The 20495-nt window shown below is 37.6% G+C and overlaps 1 protein-coding gene across 2 annotated transcripts in view; it reads right to left on the bottom strand.

Annotated features, from left to right (window-relative positions):
* Positions 1-220: 220 nt before the first annotated feature.
* MFSD6 (major facilitator superfamily domain containing 6) overlaps positions 221-20495 on the bottom strand; it is an 86669-nt gene continuing 66394 nt past the window's right edge. For both annotated transcript variants that reach the window (XM_023217570.2, XM_031936459.1), the window contains 4 exons: positions 13556-13717; positions 12538-12636; positions 4888-5168; positions 221-2526 (listed from right to left, as the gene is read on the bottom strand). In XM_023217570.2, coding sequence (XP_023073338.1) covers positions 2323-2526; positions 4888-5168; positions 12538-12636; positions 13556-13717 — 746 coding nt within the window. In that variant the 3' untranslated portion in view covers positions 221-2322. The remainder of the gene's footprint in view (positions 2527-4887; positions 5169-12537; positions 12637-13555; positions 13718-20495) is intronic.

Raw genomic sequence — 20495 nt, 5'->3', positions numbered from 1 at the left:
GTATGTATTATAATCTATTCCTAAGACTTGAAGAATAGCTTAATAATTAGCAATTAACTGCTTTGGATCCACACAAGCTCAGAACTTGGGTAATTTACTGTTTCTACAACCATAGGAGAAAGTAGGAAGTCATTAAGGCAGTGATTACCAGCCTGGGCTCTGTGACACCCCTGCGTGTGCTGAGGGATCTCAAGAGGGGTTACAAAATCTCAAATCAAAATTTAATTTGAATTTACTTTAATATTTTTTAAGGTAGCATATGGCACTTTGGGGACAGGAAGAAAAAGTCACAAAGTCCACAAACCCATGAAGGTGTCAGCTCACAAGGCTGGGAATGACTGCATTATAGATTCTGCTGTCACAGTAAATGTTCCATAACAAAGGCATGTTGAATTTGGTCTCATTGATTACAGAGTAAAGGACTTTTGTTTGGTCACATCTTTATCATTTAAGAAACATTTAAAAATGGTATTTATTTATATTTCAACATGTCAGCTGTGCATTTCCAAAACAGCAGGCTTTTCAAAGGAATAAATCAGAACTGTAAACACAAAATACAGTATAAGTTTTTGACTTCTTACAGTCAGTTTCACAAATCCACATACTGTACATTCAAAGGTGAGGTTCAGCCTGTCATCCATTTCTTTATTTCTATAATTACACAAGCATAATAAATACATCTGATTTTAAAGGTCACTTAAAATGAGTCATAATTTACAGTACAGTACATTTCAGTTCAAGTGCAAAAAATAACTATTTGCTGAATTCTATTTCAGTTATTTTATTTTTAAGCTGTGTGGTGAAGCTAGACATCCAAGTGTAGAATTTCTTATCCCAAATGCAGTACTGGGCAGAACTATGGTGTCATGGAGAAGCCCTCACTTTGCAATTGATCCTGTCTAATCAGGGTCAAAGGGTAAGGTGAGTTGCTCATTTCTAACTGTTCTTTTCTTTCCTCTCTCACCTGTGCTCATCCACAGCTATTATAAATTATATAATTCACCTTTAGTCAGCTAAAGCAGTGTTGCCTTTTCCACACTCCCCCCAGGTTTCCTGTTAACCTCTGCTTTGATTTTGAGCGGCAAGCTTTACATGTGATCCACGCAGCCATTGTTCTGGCTGCAGCTGTAACATTTGCAGTTGCATACGTTACATTGTCCAGTGTCTGACTCTGTCTTCATGAGAAGGAATATACTGAGATTTTCTTTCTTTAGTCATTGGAAAGTACAGTTGCTACTTATTGCCATCCTTCCCATTCATGGTTTCCTATTTACCACCTTTTCCTCACCAAAAACAAAACAAAACTGACCCAATATGTAATTTCTAAAAATTGTATCCCTCCCCCAGGCACTTAAATCTTATACAGTGATTTGTAAATAGTACTGCTTATTTAATGGAACTCTTAGGAATTCAGTGATTTTTGTGTGTGTTTCATTCCCTCAGCTAATTAGAGCCTGAATCACTATAAGATAGTAAATAGCAAGACAGGCTATTTACATTATCAATATACGTAGTAAACTCTTGTCTGTCAAGCCACAGGATACTGAGTTGGTTGGTTGACTTGAAATAATCCCTCGTTTCTGTTTTTTTTTTTCTCGAAGCCCATTTAAAACAAAAGGCATTTTTAAGCTCAGCTTAGCTTGCAGTAGTCAATAATAGCTTCTGTTGCTCAAAGAATTATTTCCATTATATACCATACACATATAAAAATATATTTGCTAAAGATATGTAAAGTTTCTGATGAAACTTTTAACTTCATTTTTTAACTTTAACTTTTAACTTTATTTTTAACAAAAGCACATGTGCTACTAACTTTTATCCGGTTACTTTTTAAATATATCTTGTAATTTTTTAAATGGTTCTCTTCAAGAAAAAAGAAAGTACAGATGAATTCTATCTCTTCCCAGTTTGTATTAAGAACCAAATAATAAGAATAAATAATCAGAAGAGGGAAATTATATCCACATTCACCTCAAAACACTTTCACTCCCTCCACTTACTTAGTGTAACTGCTGGTTTCAACTCTTACTGCACTGGCAGAGAAATTCTATCATCCTTAACCTAACCAAGCAAAGAACTGAAAGTCCTCATTGAACTCCATTTCCCTGTTGTAATTCCAAGGGGATTACGAAAGTTTACCTTTTCCTGCCAATATGTACTGTAGCTCCTGTGTGTGTGTTTCCGTGTTAATGAGTTTAGATATTTAGAAGCATATGCAGTGCTGTGCTCCTCCAGGGAAGGCGTATCCTGGCTGGGGGCCTCGCCCTGTGTCCTGGCTGAGGAGCCTGATTCCATGCAGGGTGTGAGATGAGCAGGATGCCCTCAGTGTCCTCCTGCGGCCAGCTGAGCCTGCTGCTCTTCGCTCTCCTCTGTGCGCGGGTCCACACTGGGGTGAGCAGGGCTGGTCTGTGTCTGAGATGCTGCTGCGTCAGGGGATGGCAGGTTTCTACATGGGTCAGAGTGAGTCTCACATGGGACAGGCTGGGCTCTACCAGCAGGAGAATTTTCCCTGTTCTCATTGGTCCCCTGGAGGTAGAAAACAGGAGATGCCCCATGATCAGTGACAGCAAATAAATCCAACTTTTTATATATGCTTTTAAGTAAGATAGGAAACATGGGGAGATCATCCGGAAGTGCCCATTTCAGGGACCAAGTAATAGAGTAATAAGGATAGAAAGTCTTACCTTTCATCTCCTTTCCTATGTGCAACTGCCAGAGCCGCATGAAAAACACAAACACTATAAGCAGACGTGTCTTGTGGAAAAAGGAACATTACTACCAAAATGTCTGTTAGTACTTGGTAAACAGTTTACATCAGCAAATATTTGCTGAGCCCCCCCGGCCATGTGGCAAGTCGCTGGGCAAGCACTATGGAATAACTGAAACTCAGGCCGCTTGCTAAAACCACAGAATCCAAGAGCCAGAAGACACTTTGTCTAACAGAAGTATGTAAGGGGTTCTCATCCTCATCCTTGGAGGCAGAGCTGGGAGAGAATGTCCTGTAATTAAGAGTCCTGATGTATATTTGGTATTTCAAAATGTGCACCAAAAGTTAGATAAGACAGAACATCCACATAAAAAAGTGAATGTAACAAGCACTTGTGTAACCAACTGTAAATAACCATGAGTATAACATCACCAGCAGCAATTTCCATAAATGCCATATTGGTTGTACAAATAAGAAAAAAATTTAAATATATTCTCCCCCAAATTAGTACCTATCACTTTTTAGCTGAGCACCCAATAGAAATGTTCATTTCTGTGGTTCTACAATGTAAGAAAAAGAAACTTAGTATAATGACTTCTAGGAATAACTACAGCATACCTGCCAGTTTTTATTAATCCTAACATACCAGGAAATTTTTATTTATTTATTTATTTATTTATTTATTTATTTATTATGTTGAGAAGGCGTCTCGCTCTGTCGCCTAGGCTGAAGTGCAGTGGCGTGATCTTGGCTCACTGGAACCTCCGCCTCCTGGGTTCAAGCAATTCTCTGCCTCAGCCTTCCGGAGTAGCTGGGATTACAGGCACCCGCCACCATGCCCAGCTAATTCTTGTATTTTTAGTACAGACAGGGTTTCACCATCTTGGCCAGGCTGGTCTCGATCTCCTGACCTTGTGATCCACCCACCTTGGCCTCCCAAAGTGCTGGGATTACAGGCGTGAGCCACCACGCCCAGCCCAGAAAAAAATGGATTAATCCTAACATACCAGGAAAAAAAGCCACCTTAAAAATTTAATGTGGCTTCTATGAAAATGAGGATGAATACACAAAGTAATGAAAATATTGCTACTCAAGCAGCAGATATTAAAATCATCCTTTCTCCTGTTTCATCATCTTGCTTTAAGGTATTAAAATCCTGTATATGCTTCTCCCACCACAATGTCTGGTTCTTGACTGAGCAGAGGAATGATATGAGTTTATTATCTTGATAAATTAACAAAAAGGATCATGCGTGGACTGGCAATGCATATGGCTATCAATAAAGAACCGGATTTGGTTGAAATTTCACAAAGATTTTATGTTAGCTTACAAAGTTAAGATTAATTAGTTCAACAAATTTTCTGAAAGGGGAATTACTCAAATTACTCTTATTTTTAAATCTTTCCCTTTATTTTTTTATGTGTCCTCTGAAGCTACTCCAGACAGAGTTGACATGACTTACCAAGTAAAAGGGAGTGATTATTATAAAATGGAGGAACTGGGTCTATTTCTTTGGCTAAATGATTTATAGAAGTTACACTCCTTTTCCAAAGTCGGGATACACCTGTACAGTTATCCACACTTCTATCAACATGATTTAACTACTCAGGAAAGATCACTCCTCTGGGGACAAGAAAAATCACTTTTAGACTGATTTTTCAGGTGAGGCCACCTGCACAACCATAATTCCACTGAGTTAGATGTCCTATCATACCCATACAGTGGCTCAATTAATTCAATAAATATTTATTGTGGTCCTATAATAATAATATATAATGCCCCCCACTAGAATTTTGGAATTACAGAGATTAATAAATATGGTTCCTGAAGGCATGAACCATGTATTCTCCTTTCAACTGGCAACCGTCAATACTGAAATTTAAAACAAATATACAATGAAAGAATGGATTTATTTATTTTATTTCTTTCAAGAAGTAAAAGAATCATATCCTCTGAAGTTTTCCTAAACTCCATAAGGCAGAATATTCTCTCTATGGGACCTTGTATACACCCTCTTTAACTCAGTGTTCACAGAGTACTGAAATTGTTTGCATGTTTATTTCCCCCACCAGACTTTCAATAAATCTTGTTGAATTAAAAGTGAGTAATTAAAACAACTGAGCCCAGTTAAGGTATCTTGAGTGACAGGTAATACTGCTAGCCCAGCAAAGGAACTGTACCTGTAAAGGCTGTATCTCAGAAGCACGGTTGTCTCTTGTGAGTTGCATCATCTCTTTAATTTGGTAGAGTGCATAAACAAAGGTCACCCAGGGAGAAGAGCTGACTCCCCAGGCTGGTTTATTTACATCTTCCTGTTCTTCCTGGTGCTTAGTTTTCTTGGGTGGAAGTCTGGGCTCAATGCGTGGCATGACATCTTCTGTCTGTTGCTGTACCAAGTCGATGGTTGCTATAGGAACAGGACTGGAGGGAACAGGAATTCTTTCTGCCAACATTGTCTTGTCTGGAGAGAAAATAATGTTTAAACTATTTTTCAGCATTTTCTACATGTTTGAACAAAGGTAAAAATAAATAAACCAAGAATCCCATATGCCCATTCCAGAGTGCTTGGTAATATTAATAAATTGCTGGTTACCAATGACTTCATTACTTGGTGCAAGTACTGAATCAATGAACGTGATGTTTATCTTTGGGTCTCTTTATAGGGCTTAATAGACATTAACATATATATACTTAAGAAATCTATTTTTCATTTAACTTAGAACCTCAGTGGGACATAGGTTATAATGAGTGTTGCCTTAGGCCCATTTACAGGATTATGATTAAAAGACAGGCATCAAAACAGGAAAAGTCACATGATAGTTATTTTTTTTAAAAAAATTTTATTCCCATAGGTTTTTTTGGGGAACAGGTGGTAGTTGGTTACATAAGTTCTCTAATGGTGATTTGTGAGATTTTGGTGCAGCCATCACCCGAGCAGTATACAATGAACCCAATTAGTAGTCTTGTATCCCTCACCCCCTTCCCACCCTTTCCCCTGTGTCCCCAAAGTCCATCATATCATTCTCATGCCTTTGCATCCTCACAGCTTAGCTCCCACTGATAAATAAGAACATATGATGTTTGGTTTTCTATTCCTGAGTTACTTGACTTATAATATGGTCACCAATCCCATCCAGGTTGCTGTGAATGCCATTAGTTCATTCATTTTTATGGCTGAGTAGTATTCCATTGTGTATATATGTATATGTGTGTGTGTGTGTATATATGTTTGTGTATATGTATGTATGTATGTGTGTATACACACACACACACACTACAGTTTCTTTACCCATTCATTGATTGTTGGGCATTTGGGTTGGTTCTGCATTTTTGCAATTGTGAATTGTGCTGCTATAAACATGCATGTGCAAGTATCTTTTTCATATAATGACTTCTTTTCCTCTAGGTAAATACCCAGTAGTGGGATTGCTGGATCAAATGGTAGTTCTACTTTTAGTTCTTAAGGAATCTTCATACTGTTTTCCATAGTGTTTGTATAGTTTACATTCCTGTCAGCAGTGTAGAAGTGTTTCCTTTTCACCACATCCACACCAACATCAATTATTTTTTGATCATTTGATAATGGCCATTCTTGTGGGAGTAAGGTGGTATCACATTGTGGTTTTGATTTGCATTTCCCTAATCACTACTGATGTTGACCATTTTTTCTTGTTTGTTGGCCATTTGTGTATCTTTGCTTGAGAATTGTTTATGCATGTCCTTAGTCCACTTTTTGATTTTTTTTTTTTTTTTTTTTTTTTTTTGCTAATTTGAGTTCCTTGTAGATTCTGGATATTAGTCCTTTGTTGGATGCATAGACTGAAGATTTGCTCCCACTCTGTGAGTTGTCTATTTACTCTGCTGACTGTTCCTTTTGCTGTGCAAAAGCTCTTTAGTTTAATTAAGTCCTATCTATCTATCTTTGTTTTTGTTGCATTTGCTTTTGGGTTCTTGGTCATGAAATCTCTGTCTAAGCCAATATCTAGAAGGGTTTTTCTGATGTTATCTTCTAGAATTTTTAGTTTCAGGTCTTACATTTAAGTCCTTGATCCATCTTGAGTTGATTTTTTTATAAGGTGAGAGATGAGAATCCAGTTTCATTCTCCTACATGTTGCTTGCCAATTATCCCAGCACCATTTGTTGATTAGCGTGTCCTTTCCCCACTTTATGTTTTTGTTTGCTTTGTCAAATATCAATTGGCTGTAAGTATTTGGCTTTATTTCTGGGTTCTCTATTCTGTTTCATTGGTCCATGGGCCTATTTTTATACCAGTACCATTCTGTTTTGGTGACTATGGCCTTGTAGTATAGTTTGAAATCAGGTAGTGTGATGCCCCCAATTTGTTCTTTTTGCTTAGTCTCACTTTGGCTATGCAGGCTATTTTTTGGCTCCATATGAATTTTAGGATTTTTTTTTTCATCATTCAGAAGAATGATGGTATTTTGATGGGAATCACATTGAATTTGTAGATTGCTTTTGGCAGTATGGTTATTTTCACAATATTGATTCTACCCATCCATGAACATGGGATGTATTTCCATTTGTTTATGTCATGTATGATTTCTTTCAGCAGTGTTTTGTAGTTTTCCTTGTAGAGGTCTTTCACCTCCTTGGTTAGGTATATTCCTAAATACTTTTCTTTTTTGCAGCTATTATAAAAGGAGTAGGGTTCTTTGATTCTCATCTTGGTCACTGTTGGTGTATAGCAGAGCTACTGATTTGTGTACATTAATTTTGTATCCTGAAATATTGCTGAATTCATTTATCAGTTCTAAGGCCTTTTAGGAGGATTTCAGGGTTTTCTAGGTATACAGTCTTATCATCAGCAAACAGCAACGGTTTGACTCCTCTTTACTGATTTGGATGCCCTTTATTTCCTTCTCTTGTCTGATTGCTCTGGCTAGGACTATGTACTATGTTGAATAGAAGTGGTGGGAGTGGGCATCCTTGTCTTGTTCCAATTTTCAGAGGGAATGCTTCCAACTTCTCCCTGTTTAGTATTATGCTGGCTGTGGGTTTATCACAAATGGCTTTTATTTCATTATGGTATGTTTCTTATATGTTGATTTTGCTGAGGGTTTTAATCATAAAGGGATGCTGGATTTCATCAAATGCTTTTTCTGCATCTACTGAGATGATAATGTGATTTTTGTTTTTAATTCTGTTTATGTGGTGAAAGACATTTATTGACTTGCATATGTTAAACCATTCCTGCATCCCTGGTATGAAACCCACTTGATCATGGTGGATTATCTTTTTGACATGCTGTTGGATTCGATTAACTAGTATTTTGTTAAGGATTTTTGCATCGATGTTCATCAGGGATATTGGTCTGTAGTTTTCTTTTTTTGTTATGTCCTTTCCTGGTTTTGGTATTAGGGTGATACTGGCTTCATGGAAGGTTTTAGGGAGTATTCTCTCTTTCTCTATCTTGAGGAATAGTGTCAATAGAATTGGTACCAATTCTTCTGTGAATGCCTGATAGAATTCAGCTGTGAATCCATCTGGTCCTGGACTTTTTGTTGGCAATTTTTTATTACTGTTTTAATCTCACTACTTAGTTGTCTGTTCAGGGTTTCTAATTCTTCCTGATTTAAGCTAGGAGGGTTGTATCTTTCAAGGAACTTATCTCCTCTATGTTTTCCAGTTTATGCATGTAACAGTGTTAATAGTAGTCTTGAATGATCTTTTGTATTTCTGTGGTGTTAGTCGTAATATTTCCTGTTTTGTTTCTAATTGAGCTTATTTGGATTTTCTCTTTTCTTTTCTTGGTTAATCTTAATATCAATTTTGTCTTTTCAACCAGCTTTTTCTTTCATTTATTTTTTGTATTTTTTTCTTTCAATTTCATTTACTTCTTGTCTCATCTTGGTTATTTCCTTTCTTCTGCTGGGTTTGGTTTGTTCTTGTTTCTCTAGTTCCTTGAAGTGTGACCTTAGGTTGTCTACTTGTGTTCTTTCATACTTTTTGATGTAGGCATTTAAGGCTATGACCTTTCCCCTTATCATTGTCTTTGCTGTATCCCAGAGGTTTTGATAGGTTGTGTCACTATTATTGTTCAGTTCAAAAAATTATTTTTATTTTTATTTTATTTTATTTCATTTTATTTTTGAGATGGAGCCTTGCTCTGTCTGTTGCCCAGGCTGGAGTGCTGTGGCGTGATCTCGGCTCACTGCAAGCTCTGCCTCCCGGGTTCATGCCATTCTCCTGCCCCAGCCTCCCAAGTAGCTGGGATTACAGGCACCTGCCACCACGCCCGACTAATTTTTTGTATTTTTAGTAGAGACAGAGTTTCACTGTGTTAGCCAGGATGATCTCAATCTCCTGACCTCGTGATCCACCTGACTCGGCCTCCCAAAGTACTGGGATTATAGGCGTGAGCCACCGCACCCAGCCAGTTCAAAAAATTTTAAATTTCCATCTTGATTTTGTTGTTGACCCAATGATCATTCAGGAGGTTATTTAATTTCCATGTATTTGCATGGTTTTGAAGTTCCTTTTGGAGTTGGTTTCCAGTTTTATTCCACTGTGGTCTGAGATAATACTTTATATAATTTCAATTTTCTTAAATTTATTGAGACTTGTTTTGTGGCCTATCATACATCTTGGAGAAAGTTCCATGCACTGATGAATAGAATGTATATTCTGCAGTTGTTGGGTAGAATGTTCTGTAAATATCTGTTAAGTTCATTTGTTCCAGGATATAGTTTAAATCCATTGTTTCTTTGTTGACTTTGTCTTGATGACCTGTCTAGTGCTGTCAGTGGAGTACCGACATCTCCCACTATTATTCTGTTGCCGTATATCTCATTACTTAGATCTAGTAGTAATTGTTTTATAAATTTGGGAGCTCCAGTGTTAGGTGTATATATATTGAGTATTGTGAAATTTTCCTGTTGGGCAAGGCCTTTTATCATTATATAATGTCACCCTTTGTCTTTTTTAACTGCTGTTGCTTTAATGTTTGCTTTGTCTGATATAAGAATAGCTACTCCTGCTTGCTTTTAGTGTCCATTTGCATGGAATGCCTTTTTCCACCCCTTTACCTTAAATGTATGAGTCCTTATGTGTTAGGCGAGTCTCCTGAAGGCAGTAGATACTTGGTTGGTGAATTCTTACCCATTCTGCAATTCTGTATCTTTTAAGTGGAACATTTAAGCCATTTACATTCAACGTTAGTATTGAAATGTGAGGTACTATTCCAATCATTGTGTTATTAGTTGCCTGTATACCTTTTTTTTTTTTTAATTGTATTTTGTTTTATAGGTCCTGTGAGATTTATGCTTTAAAGAGGTTCTGTTTGGATGTGTTTCCAGGATTTGTTTCAAGATTTAGAGCTCCTTTTAGCTCTTGTAGTGCTGGCTTGGTGGTGGCAAATGCTTGTAGTTCTGCTTTGGTAGTTCTTAGAGTGCTGGCTTGATAGTGGCAAATTATCTCAGCATTTGTTTGTCTGAAAAAGACTGTATCTTTCCTTTATATATGAAGCTTAGTTTCACTGGATACAAAACTTTTGACTGGTAATTGTTTTGTTTAAAGAGGCTGAACATAGGGCCCCAATCCCTTCTAGCTTGTAGGGTTTCTGCTGAGAAATCTGCTATTAATCTGATAGGTTTTCCTTTATAGGTTGTTTTGTGCTTTTGCCTCACAGCTCTTAAGATTCTTTCCTTCCTCTTGACTTTAGATAAACTAATGACAATGTGCCTAGGTGATGATCTCTTTGTGCTGAATTTCCGAGGTGTTCTTTGGGATTCTTGTATTTGGATGTCTAGGTCTCTAGCAAGTTTTCCTTTATTATTCCCCCAAATGGGTTTTCCAAACTTTCAGATTTCTCTTCTTCTTCAGTAACTCCAATTATTCTTAGGTTCGTTTATTTAACATAATCCTAAACTTCTTTGAGGCTTTGTTCATTTTTTAAAATTTTTCTTTGTCTTTGTTGGATTGAGTTAATTCAAAAACCTTGTCTTTGAGCTCTGAAGTTCTTTCTTCTGCTTCTTCAATTCTATTGCTGAGACTTTCCAGAACATTTTGCATTTCTTTAAGTGTGTCCTTTATTTTCTGAAGTTGTAATTGTTTTTTATTTATGCTATCTCACTGAAGATTTCTCCCCTCATTTCTTGTATCATTTTTTTCAATTTCCTTGAATTGGACTTCACCTTTCTCTGATGGATCTTCTGAATTCTTTTTCAGGGAAATCAGGGATTTCTTCTTGGTTTGGATCTACTGCTGGTGAGCTAGTGTGATTTTGGTGAGGCAGGTTAAAGAACCTTGTTTTGTCATTATTACCAGAATTGTTTTTCTGGTTCCTTCCCGTAGGCTATGGCAGAGGGAAGAGCTGGCACTCAAGGCTGCTGTTCAGATTCTTTTTTCCCACAGGGTGTTCCTTTGATGTAGTACTCTCCCCATTTTCTGAGGGATATGGCTTCCTGACAGTCAAGCTGTAGTGATTGTCATTTCTCTTCTGGATCCAGCCATCCAACAGGGCTACCAGGCTCCGGGCTGGTACTGGGGCTGTCTGCATAGAGTCCTGTGATGTGAACCATCTTCATTCAGGTCCCTCAACTGGATACCAGCCCAATATTTGGCCTGTCTCCCAGGTCCTGCAGGAACAATCTGCTTCCTTCAGAGGGTCTGTGTATTCTCTCAGCTTTCCTGGTATATTCCTGCAGTAGTTCTGGAGCAAAAGCATGATGCAAGTCTCCACATGCTACTCTGTCCATCTGAGTGGGAGCTGCAACCTAGTCCTGCCTCCTATCCACCATTTTCCTGATAACACTCTCCCAGAACACAAGTGTTTTAAAAATTAACCCACTACCATATTCTCACTAATCAAAGATGAGTTAAAATTTGATTGCTTATTTTTATGTTTCTTACATTGAATGTTTAATTAATGATTTTAATTTTTTTGTGATTAATAGCGAAGATATTCAAGTCCATAAATTTTTCTCAAAATACAACTTTAACTACATCTTATAACTTTGGGAGAGCCATGATAGCTATATTTATTGGTCTTTTACAGGAGGCATGGACTGAGGCTGTGTAACAGAGAGAATCCATTTGGGATTATAAAAGAACAAAAGTAAGGGAAAAAAGTATTGGTCTTTCTGAGTAACTCATTGAGATTAAAATCTGTCTCTGAAGCTTCTGTAACAAGCAAGTTTTTCTCTTCACAGAAGCATTTCAGGGCCTGAGGCTAATGCTCCCAAAGGATAGGACACCCAAAGAAGATGAGCCCTGTTCTGGGGCGAAAAAGCTGAGCAAGAATATTTTCATCCTCCTGGTTGACCTTTTTCATAAAAAGTTCAGTCAGCTCATTCTCATCTACACATTAATATTTGATATAACCTCCTTTTTGTAGAACAATCTTAATAAAGGCCATCCCTCGTTTAGAGAAAACTTCAGATTTCAGGTCTCAACTTTTTTTTTTTTAACAAATGAAGGTAAGGCATAGAGAATATTACCATTCACTCCCTATCCCTAGTAGCAAAATGACTGTATAGCCTTATATGTACTTGACTTAAATTTGAAATACCTTTAGAATACCAGAGAAACTGAAAACTAATACTTCCCTAGGACCTTGCACTATAAAAGAAAACAAACAAACAAAAAAAAAACAAGAAAACCCCAAGATACTTAAAACAGTATTTTTTCTACGTAGTAGGTGGATCTCTTTAACAAATGTCCACATGAATTCATCGATACGCCACTCAGAAAATCGAGCCAAGTAGGCCTGTTGTACATTCTGTACCATGTCTAGGCTTCTCTGGGGGCATGTGTTGACTTCCCATGGCCTGAACTGTTAGGAATATTAAGAAAGAATAGAAATAATTACCTTCTTCCTCATCTGGCACTGCCAGCCACTGGATCAGGGCAAAGAGCAGTAGGATCACCAAGCAGGCCATGCCGATTCCTCGGAAGGTTGCAGCAGCCCCTATAAAAACAAACAGCACTCTCTATAGAGTAATTCCAAGAAATGCAGATAGCACTCATCTAAAACCATCAATTTTCTAAAGATCAAAGCAAAGGAAGCACAGCTTGGGACAAACCAGAGAACAGTGTTTGGCTATTAGCTCCACATAATGGAAAAACACAGGGCTGGGTACGTGTCAAGAGACCCAGGGCTGATACTGGATCTGCCATCGATCAATTATAAAACTGCATTTATATAGGATTATTTCTCAGTGCCTTTCACCATGACTCATACAATTCAATGGTGCTCTCCTCTTCATATGAAAAGACCATTTACCCAATTATTAACTAACAGCGCTATTAATCTGTAGTTGGAACAGCAGTGCTCAAAAAATGCTATAAATGCACACATTTCCTGGGGCCCACCTTATATATTAATAGATGACTGAGCAGTTAAGATTCCTGGAGCAGAATAATCTCATTCCTATTTCAGCTCCTATGTTTCTAATAAGAAAGATATGACAAGACAGACAGATTTTGTTACCATAAATGTAGTAGCATTACCAAAGCCAGCATATGGTTAGATTCTTCTGGTTCAAAATCTCCTAATGGAATAACAATGATGACTTTTATTTCCTTTAGGATTATTATCAGCAGGTTTAAGGTACCTTATTTTAGACTAAAAGCACTCATGCTAATTCCTTTGTTTGGCTCCTATGAGGGATCTCTGTAGCATCTCATTAGGCTGATTGTATCAGCTTAACAATGTAAGCATGCTGCTTTTCAATTATGACTACCATGAAATCTAGAAAGAGATTATGAATACTGGGATTTAGCTTTGGGCAATCTTAAGTAATAATTGGATTGTTTATTGAGGTATTGCTGGAAAAAAATTATGTTTTAATTATAGAAAAGAAAAAACAGGAGAAAGCCATTCTTACCAAAATAATTGACTAACACGCCTCCAATCATGGCACCACAGCCTCTTCCCAAACCCAAGTGAAGGCCCTGCAGGATGCCCTGAGCAGATGTCCTCAGCTCAGGGGGAACAGCTGCACTGAGGTAAGAAATGCATGCTGCCCAGATGGCTGCGTGTGTCACTCCTGGAGAGGAAGAAGAGCAGGAGGGATTGATTGGTTACATTTCTTAGGCTACTCTGTTTTGAAATGTGAATTATTTAACTAGGCACCTATTTTTAAGCTTTGTCGTGGTAAAATATACATTAAAAATTTACCATTTTCACATTTTTAAATGTACGGTTCAGTAGCACTGAGTACACTCACAAGTACAGCTGTCACCATCATCCATCTCCAGAACTTTTTCACTACCACAAACAAAAATTCTGTGCCCATTAAACCGTAACTTACACTCACCCTTTGTCCCATCCCCTGACAACCACCATTCTACTTTCTGTCTCATGAATGTGACTCCCATTCATTTTGTTCATCTTTTCATCTGTGGATAGACATTTGGGTTGTTTCCTTCTGCTACTGTGAATAATGCTGCTATCAACCTGGTATGCAAGTATCTGAGTCCTTGATTTAAATTCTTTTGAGTGGCTGGGTTCAGTGGCTCACACCTTTAATCCCAGTACTTTGGGAGGCTGAGGTGGGCGGATCATGAGGTCAGGAGATCGAGACCATCCTGGCCAACATGGTGAAACCCCGTCTCTACCTGTAGTCCCAGCTAGTCAGGAGGCTGAGGCAGTGGAATTGCTTGAACCCAGGAGGCAGAGGTTTCAGTGAGCTGAGATTGCACCACTGCACTCCAGCCTGGTGACAGAGCAATACTCCGTCTCAAACAAAACAAAACAAAATATAAAAATTGTTATATCCTTTAAATCATTAACCCCACTTGTTTGGAATTATAGCCAATGTAAATAATCCGAGGTATATAAAAAGCAACGTTAATCATGATGCTAATTATAATGGGGAAAAGTAGAAATAATCCTAATGTCAAAGTAGGTGCCCTAGATGGGATGAATGCCCAGAATATATGAAGAGCTCCTACAACTCAATAACAAAAACCAAACCAATTAAAAAGTGGACAAAGGACTTGAATAAACATTTCTTCAAAGAAGATATAGATAGCCAATAAACACCTAAAAGGTGCTCGACATCACTAGCTATTAGGGGAAAGCAAATCGACAACATGAGAAATTGCTTCACGTTCATTATGATTGCTATTTATATATATATATATATGTTCTGGCAAGGAGGTGGAGAAATTGGATCTCTCATACATTTCAGGTGGGAATGTAAAATGGTACAGCTACTGTGGAAAAAAGGTAGTTCCTCGAAGTGTTAAACATATAGTGACCATATCACCCAACAATTGCATTTCTAGTTACATACTCAAAATAATTTTTTTTGAGACAGAATCTGCTCTGTTGCCAGGCTGGAGGGCAGTGGTGCAATCTCAGCTCACTGCAACCTCTGCTTCCTGGGTTCAAGTGATCCTCCTGCCTCAGCCTCCCGAGTAGCTGGGACTACAAGCGCCCACCATCATGCCCAGCTAATTTTTGTATTTTTAGTAGAGACAGGGTTTCACCACATTGGCCAGTTTGGTCTCGATCTCTTGACCTCATGATCTGCCTGCCTCAGCCTCTCAAAAGTGCTGGGATTAGTGAGCCACTGCACCCAGCCATGCTTTTTAGTATATTGTTCAATAAAAAAAAAAAATGAGTGCAGAAACAATTTACCATGTCCCATTACCAGTTTTATATCTTCACCATTTACTGGAATGACAGGAAGATGGAGATAACAGGTGGAAAAAATGGTCATTATTATGCAGTAACTGCATTGTCTGAATTAAAATCTTCATTAAGACACTGCTTTAAATGTAAAAACCAGATATTGTCACAACAGGTTTTATAGCTAGATGGGATTAAGAAATCATCTGGTTCCATCTAGATTATTCCCTGAGAAATAGTCTCATTTGGAGATAATATCATCAGAGACTCTTAACTCATATTTTGGAAAATTAAACTAAAAGATAAAAATTCTTTTAAAATTTGATCTGACAGTAGTCTGCCTCTGACCAGAATGGAATAACAGGGACTAAATTTATTCTCCTTCCTCAAGTAACTAAAAAACTGGACAAAATATATGAGGCAGTGGTTCCCAAGGGACATCAGCAACAAGGACAGTGGTCCCTGAGAGATGGGAAGCAAATGAAAAGCTTTAGTTTACTGACTGATGACAGTCTGAAATCTGCAGGGCAAAAAAGAGAACTGCCAAGTTGAAGACGATAGCCAAGAGGTTAGGGAGCCCAGGTGGCTAGAGTTCCAGGGCAGAATGCCAGAGAGGAGACAGCATCATAGGGAGAAAACTCCAGAGATCTACAGAGGGCTCCCCTAATGTATTCAGCAGAGTACTGATCAGCAAAACATGTGCAGACACTATCCAGAGTGAGGGAAAGAACTACCCAAAACCATTTCAGAGAACAATACCCAGAACCCACACAAGGCGGGGAACACTTCTTCCCACCAGCCAAACTGGAACAACTCATGATTCCTAGGATTGGTAGAGTACTCTGAACAAAGTCTTTTGTTATAGTATTATGAAATAATTAGCCCTAGACTAAACACTGCTCTTGTCTCATCTACGTAATCTTAAAAGCAAGACCCAAAAGGATCACACTATTTCCAAGTAACTTAGCTGTGTCCCAGAACAAAGCTCGAGAATATTTATAGGAAGACAGAAATAGCCAACACCCAACCAGGTACCATTCACAATGTCCGGCATACAATAAAAAAATTAGCAGGGATGATACTACTTAAGTCAGTCCATAATGGAATAAACACTGTTTTTACTGGGCACATTAGATTGTATGCCTCACAGTTGACTGAGAAACATTAAAATAACTTTCTTAGGTTTTATATATGTTTCAGTCATCATTTTAACTAGGTTTTTTTTTTTTAACTACTAAGATGGACCAGATGATTAGCAGTAGCATACACAATTAATTTCCTAAAAAGTCAAATAATGTGTTTGCTTTATCTGGCAAAACAATTGCAATACCCTAGATAATGCCAGCTTTCTCAAAATTGAATAATGCCTGGATAGTCTTAATTATGAGTATTTATACCATAGTACACAATGGGAATAATTTTAAGTATTGTCATTTCTATTATTAAAGATGATTCTAAGTCCATTTCTTTTCAGATATGCAGATTTTTTTTCATTAACCACACTAGAGGGAAAACTCAAAAAATTCCAAAAAATAAAATTAATTTATTCAAAATTAATTAGATTCAATAGCAAAATCCAACATAGATTTGGAAATCATTTCTTAAAGATGAATTACTGAAGACCTGAAACCACATCAAATGGTAGTAGGTTAACTTCAATGCTGATGCCAAACCTATTGTTATGTGTATGTCTAAGCAATCAATTGCAGGGTTTACAAGCAACCAAAACATTAAAATATATTTCGTATAATTCTAGATTAAAAAAAAAAAATTCTAGCAGTTATTCTTTTAAGTGTGAAGGCTTGGGCACACACAAACTCTTCCAACAATAGGGTTTGTCTCTTTTTTCCCCTCTCTCAGAAATTCTAATCATTTTCTAAAACTTTGAGTGTTCTAAGATAATTAAATCATTTTCCAGTGGGATAACTTAAGTCAGGATGCTTTTAAACTATTCTTAGAATTTACTGACTAGTATTAAGTGGTAGTTGTAAAAGATTTTCTACAGTTAGACTTCTAGTTTCTATATTGCTTTTGAGACTGATTAGATAATTGGGAATTACATTCTTTAAATTAACTCAGGGCATTAACTGAAGGAAAAAATAGGAAAGCACAAAAACAAAATTTCTGATACTAAAAGCAGAAGAATGAAAGCCACTCTGCTTGTATGCTCTGACATTTTCCAGGGAGGATATAGGATTAAAATTGATTTCCCTAAAATAACTTACTTTAAGATATCGTATAAGTGGAAGAACCAATTAAATTCATTTCATTTCTTAGATAGGAAACCAGCAAAACTTAGCAATCCATAAGAAAGGACTGAATTAGAACATCATCTGTGTATACAAAAGACAGTTGTGGAGTTGCAGTTCTTGTTCATAAACTGGAACATGCAACTTTCTACTAATCTTAATAATCTGAAACTCTTGCCAATGTTTTTACTACCGTTGCGTTCTGATTCTCTAGTTTTAAAATAACAAAAAAAGCAACCTAGAAACTTGAAAACCCTCCACAATTTCCCATATTTGTAAGACAAGATTTAGGAAGTCTTAGGAATTGTGCTACCAAAAACGACATTCCTGTAAAGTAGAGCAGATGAAAGATATTATAAACTAGGAAAATAAAAATGCTTCTACTTTCTTAGTTATTAGAGAACTGTGAAAAAGCAGTAAATGATTATTCTTTAGGTGATGAAATAAGCACATTTACTCAGTGGCATGGGTAAATGTGTTTACACTAGAGTTACAAATTTTTAAACCTTTTTAAGTATGAGATAACTGAGTTGGAAGATCAGTCAAAATAAAAGCTATTTTGACTGACAATAGTAACAAGGGCACAGGAGCTGACTCTCCTTGCAATATGTGTTAATCCTTCCATGGCTACTTGTCATAAAACCAGTGAGCCTTCAGTGGCAATTCAATACCAACTCACATAACAGGTGCTTAAATATATTGTTTGAGAATGAATGACTCTCAGAGACCAAGTAGTCCACACAAACTTAGTTTCTCAGTCCTTCCTTACCTTTACTGGGATCCCCCAGGATTGGCTTTGAGGCACAATGAAAATCAAGAGATGTATCCACACTACCTACTTACTGCCAACACTTTTCTTTGGGATACATTACATTTGAATAACCTAGAATCATTAAAAATAATTATGAGTAACATTCATTGTTTTCATTAATTTTTTTTTTTTTTTGAGACGGAGTTTCACTCTTGTTGCCCAGGCTGGAGTGCAATGGCATGATCTCGGCTCACTGCATCCTCTGCCTCCCGTGTTCAAGCGATTCTCCTGCCTCAGCCTCCTGAGTAGCTGGGACTACAGGTGTGTGCCGCCACGCCCAGCTAATTTTTGTACCGTTAGTAGAGACAGGGTTTCACCATGTTGGCCAGGATGGTCTTGATCTCTTGACCTTGTGATCTGCCTGCCTCAGCCTCCCAAAGTGCTGGGATTACAGGTGTGAGCCACTGTGCCCAGCTCTGTTTTCCTTAATATTATCACATCAGCTTACTCTACAAGGAATTGTGCTGTTTTACACAGATTATTGAATCTATTTCTCCAATGGGTACAGTACTATTTTTTCTTCATTTTCCATAAAGGAAACCAAGACACAGAGATATTAGATGCCTTGTCCAGAGTCACACAGACAACAGAGTTGTTGAATAGGATTTGAACCCAAGGTATCTAAGTTCAGAGCTTGGGTGCTTAAATATTATACTATATGTTCTCAGAACAATTATTAGAAGTATTCTATAGTAAATGTAACTGAATACTTTGAGAGATTTTGTTGTTAATATCAAACATGGCCCACAAGCTACCAGTTTAAAAGATGATATTCTTAATAACTCTTCTCCACCCTTTCTGAAGAGCTGACATGTCATTTATTGTTTTTTAAATGTCCCAAATAACTCTTTACCTTATAACACTCAACACTGGTATCTGATTCTACAACATGCATTTCAAAATTGTTCAGTCTTGGCCCACAAGAATGCTCTACTGAAATAAATGGCATGTATGAGCAGGAAAAAAAGTCCTTTCTTCTTAAGGAGACAGCTACTCTTTGTAAAATGTTGCTTGGCTTGGGGAAATCACATTATAGTGGCTGGGAGGAGTGAGAACTGACACAGTACTAGGGAACTAGGATTTTTTTTTTCTTGCTTCTGCCACTGACTTAAGCTTACTGAACAAAACATAACTATCCCTTTAGCATTGGCACACAGAATCAGCTGTGACAAACCTTTTCCACGAATAGACCAAAGTATACATTGCAATTGGTTCTGGGATTAAAAAAAAAGCTTAAAGATCAACTTGGTGAAAATCAGTAAGAGACTATTCTTCCTAAGGAAAGGCCTCCATTGGGCAGGCAATAAAAGAAAAAGTCTATATTGGAAATCTCAGTGGTTTCACACATTAAATGTTTTTCTTTTCTTGCTCATACAAAGTTCAATGAACAGGAGACAGGAGTAGTAGCAGCTCTGCTCCATAGTCACTCAGGGATCCAGGTTGCAGATAATCTGCCATCTGCAATGCCTGGTTACCCTAGGTATCAATATCCAGCCGACAGAGGAGGGAGTGACACACTTCTAAACCTGACCCATACAATTTCCCATGTGCTATCCTTTCCTCCTATCATTTCTGCTTTTATTCTGCTGGCCAGAATTAACCACATGGTCATACCTAACTGCAAGGGAGGCTGGGAAATAGAGTCTAGCTGCATGTCCACAAAGAAAAGGAAACAGAGATGGTGAATAGCAAGCCAGTCTCTCTGTCAGTTAGGGCTACTATCAGCAATGGACCTTCCACAAATGGCAGAGGATCCTACAAAGAGCAATGGACTTAGCAGCAGCAGCAGCAGCATGGATCTTCTGTGTGCTGCACAAAAGAGACTTTATATAAGACATGCAACAATTTGTGTTAAAAGCCAACATTCCCACACCTATCATGTCAACCTCTCCTATAACTCAAGAATCCCCTTTATGCATTCAACAGTATTTACTGAGCATCTATATTATGTGCCAGATACCCTGCTAGGCTTTGAATATTTGACAATATGCAAAATAATGTCCCTAGCCACCAAGGAGCTTATAGTCTGGCAGGTGAAAGGAGGCAGGATTTACCTAAAGGGGAAGCAGACTAAGCTCCTTGAGAACGGACATATCCAGCACCCAGCAGAGGGCTGACATGTAACAGCA

The sequence above is a fragment of the Piliocolobus tephrosceles genome, chromosome 11 (genome assembly GCF_002776525.5).
Source record: "Piliocolobus tephrosceles isolate RC106 chromosome 11, ASM277652v3, whole genome shotgun sequence".
NCBI classification, from domain to species: domain Eukaryota; kingdom Metazoa; phylum Chordata; class Mammalia; order Primates; family Cercopithecidae; genus Piliocolobus; species Piliocolobus tephrosceles.
This window is presented reverse-complemented; position numbering and strand designations above follow the sequence as displayed.